Source organism: Polyodon spathula, chromosome 44 (assembly GCF_017654505.1).
Source record: "Polyodon spathula isolate WHYD16114869_AA chromosome 44, ASM1765450v1, whole genome shotgun sequence".
In the NCBI taxonomy this organism is placed as follows: domain Eukaryota; kingdom Metazoa; phylum Chordata; class Actinopteri; order Acipenseriformes; family Polyodontidae; genus Polyodon; species Polyodon spathula.
The window spans coordinates 3,246,285-3,258,784 of NC_054577.1; the positions used below are offsets into that span (position 1 = coordinate 3,246,285).

At 46.5% G+C, this 12,500-nt stretch overlaps 2 protein-coding genes across 3 annotated transcripts in view; both read left to right on the forward strand.

Annotated features, from left to right (window-relative positions):
* Positions 1 to 1,783, forward strand: part of LOC121305703 (P2Y purinoceptor 3-like) — a 2,914-nt gene extending 1,131 nt beyond the window's left edge. Inside the window, exon 2 of the mRNA XM_041237411.1 lies at positions 1 to 1,783. This exon is cut by the window's left edge and continues 149 nt beyond it. Coding sequence (XP_041093345.1) covers positions 1 to 1,162 — 1,162 coding nt within the window. The 3' untranslated portion in view covers positions 1,163 to 1,783.
* A 1,609-nt stretch (positions 1,784 to 3,392) lies between these two features.
* On the forward strand, positions 3,393 to 6,552 carry LOC121305704 (P2R1A-PPP2R2A-interacting phosphatase regulator 1-like). Of its 2 annotated transcripts, XM_041237412.1 has the most exons (10): positions 3,393 to 3,591; positions 3,805 to 4,118; positions 4,375 to 4,459; positions 4,624 to 4,680; positions 4,842 to 4,888; positions 5,135 to 5,186; positions 5,341 to 5,408; positions 5,600 to 5,658; positions 5,888 to 5,990; positions 6,110 to 6,552. In XM_041237412.1, exons 2-10 carry the CDS (start codon positions 4,021 to 4,023, stop codon positions 6,258 to 6,260), a joined length of 720 nt encoding a protein of 239 aa, XP_041093346.1. In that variant the 5' UTR covers positions 3,393 to 3,591; positions 3,805 to 4,020; the 3' UTR covers positions 6,261 to 6,552. The 2 variants fall into 2 exon arrangements, with proteins under 2 accessions (XP_041093346.1, XP_041093347.1); XM_041237413.1 differs by having other exon boundaries at positions 3,393 to 4,118; positions 5,603 to 5,658.
* Positions 6,553 to 12,500: the final 5,948 nt, after the last annotated feature.

Sequence of the window (12,500 nt, forward strand, 5' to 3'; positions counted from 1 at the left end):
ATGGCAGAACACCAGCCAGTCCTCCCCTGCCTCTCTAGTGCCCCCTAACCCCTCCACCCCCTCCTCCTGCCACATCGACGAATCCTACAAATACATCTTCCTGCCCTTGTGCTACTCCGTCACCTTCCTGCTCAGCCTGGTCCTGAACTCCATCATCCTGCATCGCTCCTTCTGCGGGGCTGGGCACCGTGGCGGGGGCAGAGCCAAGCGCTGGACCCCCTCCCTCACCTACATGGTCAACCTGGCTGCCACCGACCTCATGTATGGCCTCTCGCTGCCCTTCCTGATCGCCAACTACGCCATGCGGGACCGCTGGATTTTTGGGGACCCCGTGTGCCGGCTGGTGCGATTCCTCTTCTACTTCAACCTCTACTGCAGCCTGGCCTTCCTGGCCTGCATCTCCCTGCACCGCTACCTGGGCGTCTGCCACCCCTTGCGCTCCCTGGCCAGCAGGGGGCCCCAGCGGGCAGTCAAGGGGGTCTGCCTGCTGGTGTGGTCCGTGGTGTTTGCTCTCACCAGTCCCATTTTCCGCTTCGCCCGCACCGGGAAGAGCTGGGACGGGAACACCGTGTGCTGGGACGACGCACCGGACTGGGAGCTGCAGGAATACGTTCCTTACGGGATCACCCTCCACGTGCTGCTCTTCTGCCTGCCCTTTGGTGTTATCGGGTGGTGTTACTCTAGAGTGGCTCGGACCATCTTCCGAAGCCTGGGGGAGGAGGGGGGAGGGGGAGACGGGGGGCTCCACTCCTCCTCCTCTCCCCCGCCTCCTCCCTCACACTCCTTCCTCAGCCTCCGACAGCGACGCAAGTCCATCCGCAGAGTGGTGACCATCACGCTGCTGCTGGCGCTCTGCTTCCTGCCCTTCCACGTCACGCGCACCGTCTTCCTGCTGCTCAAGGGCTCGGCCTGGGGGGCCGACTGCCACACCGTCACACTCGTGTCCATCTGTTACAAGCTGACCAGGCCGCTTGCCTCCTTCAACGCCTGGCTCAATGCCCTGCTCTACTTCCTCACCAAGGGGAGGGGTGTCGGGGCCAGGGGAGAGGGCGGGGTCAGGGGAGAGGGCGGGGCCAGGAGGCTGGAGGTGCTTCAGCAGCAGCAAGACCTGGAGAGGAAGAGCACACCCCCTTCAGATAGCGGCTTCAAAATCTCGCACTGAGACACGGGGACACAGAAACACAGTGACACGGAGACACAGGGACACGGAGAGACACAAAGACACAAAGTCACAGAGGCACCCGACTAGAGAAACTGTATCCTAAAGAAATGCACACTATAGATTTGTGTGTGAGACTCTGTCCTGTTGGATTATCTGTGAGACTCTGTCCTGTCAGATTATTTGTGTCCTGTAAGATTATTTGCAAGTCTGTCCTGTGTAGAATTATTAATCTGTGTTGTTATAATGAGACAATGGTAGCAGCTGGATTATCGGTGAGACTGTTTCCTATTGAGGTTCATTACGAAGCCCTCTGCCTGCGAGTTCCGCCCCCCACAAAGGGTCCGTTCACAAGGGTGTCCTCAGCGCCATTCCTCCAGAGGATTACCTGTGAGACTGTCCCATAGGATCGCGCTGTCGGCTTGTGTGTGATTCCTACAGGATCCTGTGTGATCTGTTGGGATCTCCGAGAGACTCTCTGATGAACTGGCATTTGAATGCTGGCTGTTTGTTGATTTCCTTAAACAGTCTGTATTCAGAAATCACACCGGGTGGGCCTGATTGTTTAAATTCACGACAGTGTCAATAAAAGAAAGCCTCTTCATCTCCATCCCTGTCCGAGTGCTTTGTGTTAAACGGGGCGGGGCGGGACAGGGGATGCCTGATTGATCCATCCCTGTCCGTGTGCTTTGTGTGCTTTGTGTGCTTCGGGGTGTTTCTGCAGAATTTCAGTGTGTTTATTTATTTTTTTGCTGTTTTTGTTGTTCCTTTTCAAAGTTCACCGTCGTGTCGTTTCTGTTGTTAATCATCTTGGGAAACGCTCCTGAACGCAAATCCAAAGTTCAAACCATCTCCGGGACAAGCAGGGTGAAAATTAACAGCAAACAAAATATTAAACAGCACTGGACACCTTCCCACTCGCACAGGCACGCAGTCTGTTTACTACTGAAACAAGCCTGCCCCAGACCACACTGGAGGAGCCCCTTTCTCTGAGGGAGGGAGGGAGGGAGCAGTTCAGTCTCCGTGCCTCAAGCCTGCCCTGGACTGGAGGGAGCCCCCTTTCTCTCAGGGGGGTGAGGGAGGGAGGGAGCAGTTCAGTCTCCGTGCCTCGAGCCTGCCCTGGACTGGAGGGAGCCCCCTTTCTCTCAGGGGGGTGAGGGAGGGAGGGAGCAGTTCAGTCTCCAAGCCTCAAGCCTGCCCTGGACTGGAGGGAGCCCCTAATCTCCATTGACAATGACCAGTTCTTATTTCAGACACTGTGCCTGTGAAATTCCTTCACAAATTCTGCACCTTGTTCATTGTTAAAAACACAGCAAGCACACAGTGTTCCATTACATCATTAATTCTAAAGTCCCGCCCACCTGCTGTTCTAGAACAGAATTCTCTGATTGCTCCTGGTGCATCGTGACATCACTGAAACACTCTCCAGCAGGGAAACCGGTCTGAACCGGTCCCAGGGTTCCAGGCCAAAACTTCCGATCGCTGTTTATTAAAAAACTCAAGCCATTAATGAGATGTCTGACCCTGGGTTCAAAGTATAACAGAAAAAAATAAAACATGGTGTGTGTGTGTATGAGAGAGAGAGAGAGAGAGAGAGAGAGAGAGAGAGAGAGAGAGAGAGAGAGAGAGAGAGAGAGAGAGAGAGAGAGAGAGAGAGAGAGAGAGAGAGAGAGAGAGAGAGAGAGTCATTCCTCAATAATCATCTACTGGCTGTTTTATTGATTAATTTATTTACTGAATAGAATTGAGACAGAGGGAGGCAGCATGGCTCTGGTGGAGCTGAGGGACTGGGAGGGCGGGAGGCAGTGTGGCTCTAGTGGAGCTGAGGAGGGACTGGGAGGGAGGGAAGCAGTGTGGCTCTAGTGGTTAGAGCTGAGAGAGGGAAGCAGTGTGGCTTTAGTGGGTAGAGCTGAATACTTATGTGTGTGTGTGTTTAAAAAAAAAAATCAAGAATACAAATATATGTTTCTAATTAAAATCCTACGTAGGTTATTTAATACTGTACACGATTTCACATTTTTGGGTGCAGTTCCACGGGAGTGCGCAAGGAGGCGCTATTGCCCTGGCCGTCTCGATATTAGTCGGAATACATTTAGCTGCATACTGTGTTATATATAGGAAACATTGTTTTTATTAGCGATAAATCGGGTATTATTATTATTTAGGGTTTCCAGCGGGCGTCGGGAGCGGAACGGCGGGTGTCGGGGAGGGGGGGGGGGACCCCTTTATATAAAAAAAAAACAAAAAAACAAAAAAAAAAAAACAACGAGAACCGCGTCCCGGTAAACTAACTGCTGTTAAAAATATATAATCATAGAGGATTTAAACTTCCCCGCAGCCGGGGAAACTTTTAAAAGATCGCAACGCAGAGGCGACCTTACCGTTTTAGGGCTCAGATTTGCGGCTTTATTCGGATGTTTGAAGCGAATAAGGTAATTTTCTTTATTTGTTTTCTAACACAGTTTAAATGTTTGTTATTCGCAGTAGTGACGTTTTTAGAGTGGAAAGGAATTAGTTAATTATTATTATTATTATTTATTATTATTATTATTATTATTATTATTATTATTTGCTGTACAGACTCGTTTCAAAACACTTTTTTTTCTCTCCTCGGCCCCCCTCGCTGTGTGTGGCTACATTTACAGGCCCCGGGGGTCTGACTTGCTCAATTAAAAATGCGCTAGTGTTGGCTGAAACTGTCGCTGTTTCCCGGCGGTTTCCGAGAGCTTTGGACCGAGGGGAAAGGGGTGAGGCCTGCGGGTCGGGCTTTCACCGGGCTAGAGTAGCTGCGCTCGCTGGATTTGGGTGCAGAGGGGCCGGCTGCAGTGGCAGTCTCGAATCCGCTGGCCCAGCGAGACGATATGGAGCGGATGGAGGTGGATCAGTGCGCAGGCGCAGCTGCGGGAAGCGGAGGGGCTCTGCGGCGGTCCAACAGCGCCCCCATGATCACGGGTGTCAGGTAGCGGTACTGCAGGCTGGCGTTTTACTTCGGGATCAATATGCTGTTTTGATGTCCACTAATGCACTTAACTTCAGAGGATCGATGCAGTTTATGATGTGCAGGGAAATGTGTTAATCACCTGTACAGTTAATTAATATTACTGTTGACCCCATGCTTATATTTCTGACTCTCGTACCCTCCTGCCCAGTTGTTTGAAAAGTCCTCTCTCCTCCCCGGTCCTCACGTCTGTCTCTCCCGCGTCTCTCCCACTCAGTGACGGCGCGGCCGTGTTCCACGCGGGGGGGTCCACGCGCTATCGGAGGAGCAGCGTGTCCGTCAATCTCAGCTGCCCGGGACTGGTGAGTGGAGTGAGGCTGTGGAGGGCGGAGGGGAGGGGGGGGGGAGCATTGTGTGTGTGAGAGAGAGAGAGAGAGAGAGTGAGAGAGTCTGTGTGTGCGTGAGAGAGAGTGAGAGTCTGTGTGAATGTGTGTCTCATCCTCTTCTCTCTCTCTCTCTCTCTCAGGCCCTCCCCCTCTCTCCATTCCGATTGGCCAGTGGTCGGTTGGAGCCTCACAAGCAGGTGAATCTCTGGAGTAGTTCATTGGTTATTGATTATTGATTGGATGAAGAAGGATCCTTTGTCGGAGGCTGTTAGGAAGGTTTTGGGACTTGAGCTTGTCGTTGAGACCCTGCTGGCTGTTTATTGATTACTAATCATTGATCTGTCGATTGGTTTCTCAGGAGGAAAGCATGGAGATGAACTCCAGAGACACACTGCCGAGGAACAGGTGATGCTCCCTTCTGTTTGTGTAACTCTCCCAAATCCCAAATCCATCCTACACTAGGCAGCGCTGGACTTAGAAACTAGAAATACACTCGGGAAGTTAAGTGAGAGCAGTTTGGATGAGAAGTCTTTCCCAGTGCAGAGTTAGCCATTGAATTCACACTGAAGACACTGAGAAAGACTTCTAGTGGAAACGTTAGTCATGATTTAGTTTATTTTAGTATTTTAATCATATTATTTGTCTCCACAGCTCCCAGCACTCCCAGCACACAGTCAGGAACTGGGATGAAGGATTCTCACTGGTAAGTTCAGGAGGGTGTAAACCCAGTGTAACCCAGAAACGCTGGTCTGCTTGACTCAGTTTAGTTTCAGTAACACTGATGAAGGCACTAGAGCCCAAACGCTGGTCTGCTTGACTGAGTTGTGTAACCAGCTAATTCTTCCCCTATTTTGCAGCCAATTCATGCTGTTGACAGTGGGGTCACGCCAAATTCGTCCCCCAGTCCAACAAGGAGGTTTGCAAGGTAGGTTACTTTTCTCTCTGTTTTTAAAAAGAGACAGGAGTCCAGACATAAGTTTAAAAAAGTGTTTCAGGAGTTTTTCTTTAAGGACTGCTTTGAAAACGTCTCTCAGATCGAACAGCAATTCAAACCCTTTTTCTAAAAGACTTTTAAAAGAAACAGCGGTCATTGAAAGCACTTCTCTTTGTGTCCAGCAGGAGAAGTGTGAGGCCCAGTGTGCTCTCCCCGCCCCTGGGATCCCTCAAGAGAAAAGGTGAGCGCCCCCCTCTACTCTAGAACCCCTCACCACTAGAACCCTTCTCTGCTCTAAAACCTGTTTATTGTACCCTCTGTTGTAGAACATGTAACTACTGTAGAACCCCCCCACTCTATTCAAGAACCCGTCTCTACTAGAACACCTTTGTCTGTTCTAGAACACATCAGCCCTAGAACCTGATTTGCTCTAGAACTCCTTCTATTCAAGGACCCTTCTCTGCTGTCAGGTGGCGTGGATCTCGACGCCCCCCCTAAGAAGCTGTTTGTGGCGGGGGTGCCAGGACGGGGACGCTCGGACTCTGCTCTCCTCACAGCGGACTGCTCTCTCAGGTACCCCCCCTAGAGGCAGTAGAGGTCACAATTGCATTGTTCCTGCTGGAGCTGTGCAGTGTGAGCTGGAGTCATGCTGTACAGCTGTTTGATGTGTTGATGTTTCTCTCTTCTCCCAGCGTGTTCCCTGCTGGGTGCGTCGGAGCCGAGGTCCCAGTCTGCACCCCGCCCCAGGACCCCCCTCCTCTGTCCCTCGCAGTCTCCCTGCCAGCCCCCCACTCTCCACTCTGCTTCCCTCAAGCCTTCACCACACAGCCCCCTGGCATCTAACCAATCAGAGGGCTGGAGAGGGTGGGGCACTGGGGGCTGGGCCAATCAGAGGATGAGAGACCAGGAGCTGGGCCAATCAGAGACCGGAGACTAGGAGTGGGGCCAATCAGAGACCAGAGATTGGGAACTGAGATAATCTGAGGGAAGGAGAGGACAACATGCTGGACCAATCAGAGAAAAGGAGACTAGTGGGTTGGGCCAGTCAGAAAGAAGTCTGAGCTGCTTTCAGGCTGCCTCTTGTGTTTCCTGTCTGCAGTTTTTCCTTCCCGGTGACCCAGTTGAAGTGAGGAAATGAAGGAGCAGGCGATCGGCAGAGGTGCTTTGTGTTCTCTCCGAGCGTGGCGCTGCACAGAGGGGGGTCTGCAGCATCGTTCTAAATGTGCTCTTATTTTTGTTATAACAGTATTGTGAGTAAATCACACCCTGTGTATCTTCAGCCTACAGAATTATCCAACCCAAACACACACTGACACTAACATGAGCCCTGGGGCTCAGAGCTCCCCGCAATGAAGTCTGTTATTATTATTAATATTGCAATGATTAGGAGCCAGGAGTTTGAGCAGGGTTAGAAACTCACACTAGTCCTGCTGCTGCTGATGCTGCTGCATCCAGTCCTGGGGTTCAGAACTCCCCTCAAAGAAGTATATTATTATTATTATTATTATTAATATTGCAATGATCAGGAGCCAGGAGTTTGAGCAGGGTTACAAACTCACACTAGCCCTGCTGCTGCTGCACCCAGTCCTGGGGCTCAGAGCTCCCGTCAATGAAGTCTGTTATTATTATTAATATTGCAATGATCAGCAGCCAGGAGTTTGAGCAGGGTTACAAACTCACACTAGCCCTGCTGCTGCTGCACCCAGTCCTGGGGCTCAGAGCTCCCCTCAATTAAGTCTGTTATTATTATTATTATTAGTAGTAGGATTTGCAATGATCAGGAGCCAGGAGTTTGGTCAGGGTTAGATACACACACCCTGCTGCAACACATACAAAGTGACTCAAGCAGGTACACACAAGAGGCTGAAGGGTTGGGGGAGTATTTGAAAGTTTGTAAATAGAAAAATAAATAAATTATTTTTTATGAACTTGTAAATCCCATACAGTGTATATCTGCCTTGTGCCATCATTCACTGATAATCCCTTCATTCCGAGGGCGTTCTGTTTGTCAGAGTAAAGCTCTGTCTCTCACTTTAGTGAAAAACAAGATGTACAGCAACCTCTAAACTTGAAATATATAAATCCATAAATCTATGTACTGAACACCCTGCCCCTGACTGTTATTGACTCAGCTCTCACTTTACTGTGCCATATATATATATATGTGTGTGTGTGTGTTGATATACAGCTTTGGCCAGAAGTTTTGCATCAGCTAGAAATGTAGGATTGAGACATGATTGTGAAAAAAAAAACTATATGAACATAATTTGATTTTTTATTTAACACTGTGTAATCATCACGTTAACAAGGGAACATTATTCAGCAGCTTTCACTGGACTCTATGAAGTTGAGTGAGTTCATTCTATATAGAGGGGGTGCAATTCAATATGTTAACAAGGGAACATTATTCAGCAGCTTTCACTGGACTCTATGAAGCTGAGGGAGTTCATTCTATATAGAGGGGGTGCAATTCAATATGTTAACAAGGGAACATTATTCAGCAGCTTTCACTGGACTCTATGAAGCTGAGGGAGTTCATTCTATATGAAGAGGGAGTTCATTCTATATAGAGGGGGTGCAATTCAATATGTTAACAAGGGAACATTATTCAGCAGCTTTCACTGGACTCTATGAAGCTGAGGGAGTTCATTCTATATAGAGGGGGTGCAATTCAATATGTTAACAAGGGAACATTATTCAGCAGCTTTCACTGGACTCTATGAAGCTGAGGGAGTTCATTCTATATAGAGGGGGTGCAATTCAATATGTTAACAAGGGAACATTATTCAGCAGCTTTCACTGGACTCTATGAAGCTGAGGGAGTTCATTCTATATAGAGGGGGTGCAATTCAATATGTTAACAAGGGAACATTATTCAACAGCTTTCACTGGACTCTATGAAGCTGAGGGAGTTCATTCTATATAGAGGGGGTGCAATTCAATATGTTAACAAGGGAACATTATTCAGCAGCTTTCACTGGACTCTATGAAGCTGAGGGAGTTCATTCTATATAGAGGGGGTGCAATTCAATATGTTAACAAGGGAACATTATTCAGCAGCTTTCACTGGACTCTATGAAGCTTGAGTGAGTTCATTCTATACAGAGGGGGTGCGATTCAATATGTTAACATCAATATAGTAAGTACAGTATAGTTTATTTGTATTCAAACACAATTTAAAACGCCATTGTCATTGTATACAGATTAACTGCATTTACAAAGCGTGGCTGCTATTCCTCATTATGACCAGACGGGGGCGACAAAAACGCCTCTGCTTTGTATTTTTTTTTAAATTCCCTCCATCTACTCCCGTGGTGCACTTCGTCTCGCAAATAACGGTCATATTAATTAAACAAAAAAATAAATAAAAAAATATAGAAGCGAAATTATGAAGAACGAGTAACGGGATCTGTTGAATCGAGGGACAGTGAAGCGGCTCCGGCGTCGTAAAAAAAATTATTCGGCTTTAAATTGTTTATTTGATTTTTTTTTTTTTTTTTTTTTTCTTGTCGGCAGACTCCAGCTCTGGTCGGACTGAGCGAGACCTGCTTTTGGCGCCATTTTCAAACAGCGGCGGCGGGTAGATTCGCGCGTCCAAACAAAGCTTTCAAACTAATTTAATTCGAAACCGTTTTATTTCATTTCGATTCTTCAGAAAAACTCGGCTGTATTTTTTTGAAAATTTCTTGCTGTTTTTTTTTTTTTTTTTACGACTGTTCCCAGAGTTACACCATCAACATCAAAGGTAATGATTTTATTTACGTTTGTAGAAATATAATGACTTGCCTTTTAAAACCCTGCTTGGATTGCAGGCTGTGTTTGTGTGCGGGGTCTGTGTTTATAATCGTGTGTTTCGTGTATTTCTGTGTTTATATCGCTTTAGTTTTCTGCTCTGTGATGGAGAGAGAGAGAGAGAGAGAGAGAGAGAGAGAGAGAGAGAGAGAGAGAGAGGAGAGACAGAGATAAATAGAAAGAGAGAAATAGAGAGAAAGGGAGAGATAGAGAGAGAGAGAGAAATAGAGAGGGAGAGAGATAAATAGAGAGAGAGAAAGAGAGAGAAATAGAAAGAGCCTCTTCTCTCAGTATCTGAGTCACAGACACTGTTTTGCTTCTGAGAAAATGACACACAGAAAAAAGACTAAATAACGAATTTGACATCTATTCAAATAACTTTACAAAACAGCTGAGAGGGATGAACTCTGCACGCAATTTATATATATTTGCAAATTTGCACCCCTGTTAAAATTGAACGCAACGCTAACTCAGCTGATATCGTAGCCCTGAATATTATTTTAATGTTTTATTATTATTATTATTATTATTATTATTATTATTATTATTATTAATTATCTAACACAACTCATTTAACTCTACTCGGATTATATCATAATATATAGAATTACATGTTTATTTTTGTTATTGTGAGTCGTTATTTTTCGTTGTATTTTTATAATAAAAAGTAGAATTATGAGTGACACTTGTTTTCGTTGTCCGTTGAAATCGAGCAGATCAAAATTCAATTGCTGCCGGCAAACCGTATTTAATTACAAACAATACATATAGAAATCTAAATTATTAAGCATCAGGAATTATTATTATTATTAATAATAATAATAATAATAATAATAATAATTTATTAATAAAGTAATAATATTAAGTCAGTAATATTTTATTATATAATCCCTAATAAAATATTGAGCGCACAGTGAAGAGGCGCTCAGTAACGCGGTGCGCTTCAAACAATTAATATCAATAATAAAATGAAATTGAGCGCACAGTGAAGAGGCGCTCCCTGGACGCGGTGCGCTTCAAACAATTAATATCAATGAATAAAATGAAATTGAGCGCACAGTGAAGAGGCGCTCCCTGGACGCGGTGCGCTTCAAACAATTAATATCAATGAATAAAATGAAATTGAGCGCACAGTGAAGAGGCGCTCCCTGGACGCGGTGCGCTTCAAACAATTAATATCAATGAATAAAATGAAATTGAGCGCACAGTGAAGAGGCGCTCACTGGACGCGGTGGGCTTCAAACATTTAATATCAATTAATAAAATGAAATTGAGCGCACAGTGAAGAGGCGCTCCCTGGACTCGGTGCGCTTCAAACATTTAATATCAATGAATAAAATGAAATTGAGCGCATAGTGAAGAGGCGCTCCCTGGACGCGGTGCGCTTCAAACATTTAATATCAATGAATAAAATGAAATTGAGCGCACAGTGAAGAGGCGCTCACTGGACGCGGTGCGCTTCAAACAATTAATATCAATGAATAAAATGAAATTGAGCGCACAGTGAAGAGGCGCTCCCTGGACGCGGTGCGCTTCAAACAATTAATATCAATGAATAAAATGAAATTGAGCGCACAGTGAAGAGGCGCTCCCTGGACTGGGTGCGCTTCAAACATTTAATATCAATGAATAAAATGAGGGCGTGCCCGACGCCAGGAGAGGCATTCCTACACGCGCCCGGTACCGTGCACAGGGATTCGAAGAGGCGCGCCGTCACTCACTATTCATTAAAAACAAAACAATAAAAAATAAAAATATTGAAAATAAATAAATAAACATTATATTATTAAAAAAAAAAGCAGGGTGCAGCACTCTATCCCAGGGGAAGCGAGGTGCGTCGATCTATCCCAGGAGAAGCAGGGTGTTAGTATTTGATGAACTGATAAGACTGTTTTAATAATAATCACCTACAATGTTTCGATCTTAAACAGACAGCATAATTTCTGCTGTGCTATGTCAAGAAGGGGAAAGCCGGCAAGTTGCATCTAATTATTATATGAGTTTTCAGATTTTCTGAATCGTGATGCTTTCTGGATCGTGATCGAGGTCTGTATCGTGATGTTTTCTGGATCATGTTTTTTCTGGATCTTGATTCGAGACCCAGCACAGCTCACTACTTCACCAAGCCGGTCTCTCAGTGAAGAATACAAACTCTCCTCAACTCCCTCAATCTTAGTCTTTTAACAACTCCCTCCTTCAGTAAAGAGCCGTTTGGGTCTTCCCGCGCCTCATACAAGTCGCCCACACAGATTGTACCAAGAGCGACATAAAGCAACATGTCTGCTACTCCTTTAGAAAGAAAGACACAATTCATTATTTTAAACTCATGTGTTTATTACAGCTGCTGTCCTCTGCTCACTGGGTAATAGCAGTTTATTACAATGCACTGTCAGTGGTTTATAAAGTCATTGCCGACTGAAGCCTCTTTTACACTGGCACTCCTACCCGGGTCACAATCCCACACAGTGGGAAACCTCGCACCTGGGTTGGACCCGGGTTAACTTCAGGGTATGGGTCGACACACCCTGACCCAAGTTGAGCGAGACAAAGCGTCTGACAGCGGTTCGTGAGCCAACGCGATAACAAAGAGCCGCGCCCTTGCGAAGGCTTCACTCCCCAAGGAACATTTCTGTTTAGTCCTATCTGTGTTGCTTGGGATGCAGCAGCAGCCAGACTGCAGCTGGGATGAAGAAACATTTGCTCTGAAACTGGGATTGAAGGTCAGTAACAAGCTGCTTCCGGGTCGTTGATCCTCACGTCGTGCGCCTGCGTCTGTCACCCAGGCCCACCCTGCTTTATCACAAGCAGAGTGAAATCGCATGACACCGGGTCCTGACTCGGGGAGGTTCTGACCTGCGTAGATCATGCCAGCGTGAAAAGGGCTTCAACATTTCCTCTTTCTAAGTTTTGTAACCCAGTCTCACACACCCTGCTATTACCTGCCTGGCTGTGTCTCCTTTATGACGCATTGGGATCCTTCAAAAAGAGCACCAGCCACGGTTTTGAAAACTCATCTTGTTTAGTCTCATTGGCTGCTTTCACATGAACCCCCCCCCCCCCCCCCCCCCCCCCCCCCCCCCCGTGTTGTGGAGAATCACGCGTGTAGTTGTTCTTCACGTGTTGTATGATTAATGTATTTTTTTTACTTTGATGGGAATGCTTCAGTGGCTTGTATAGACCCTGCTCCTGCACCCTGGCACTGTTCTGTATAGCAGGGATGCGGGACCCTGCTGTTTAATCTTCCACAATCAAACCTGTTTTAAAGGGGGAAATTTGAAGCTCATTTGGTCT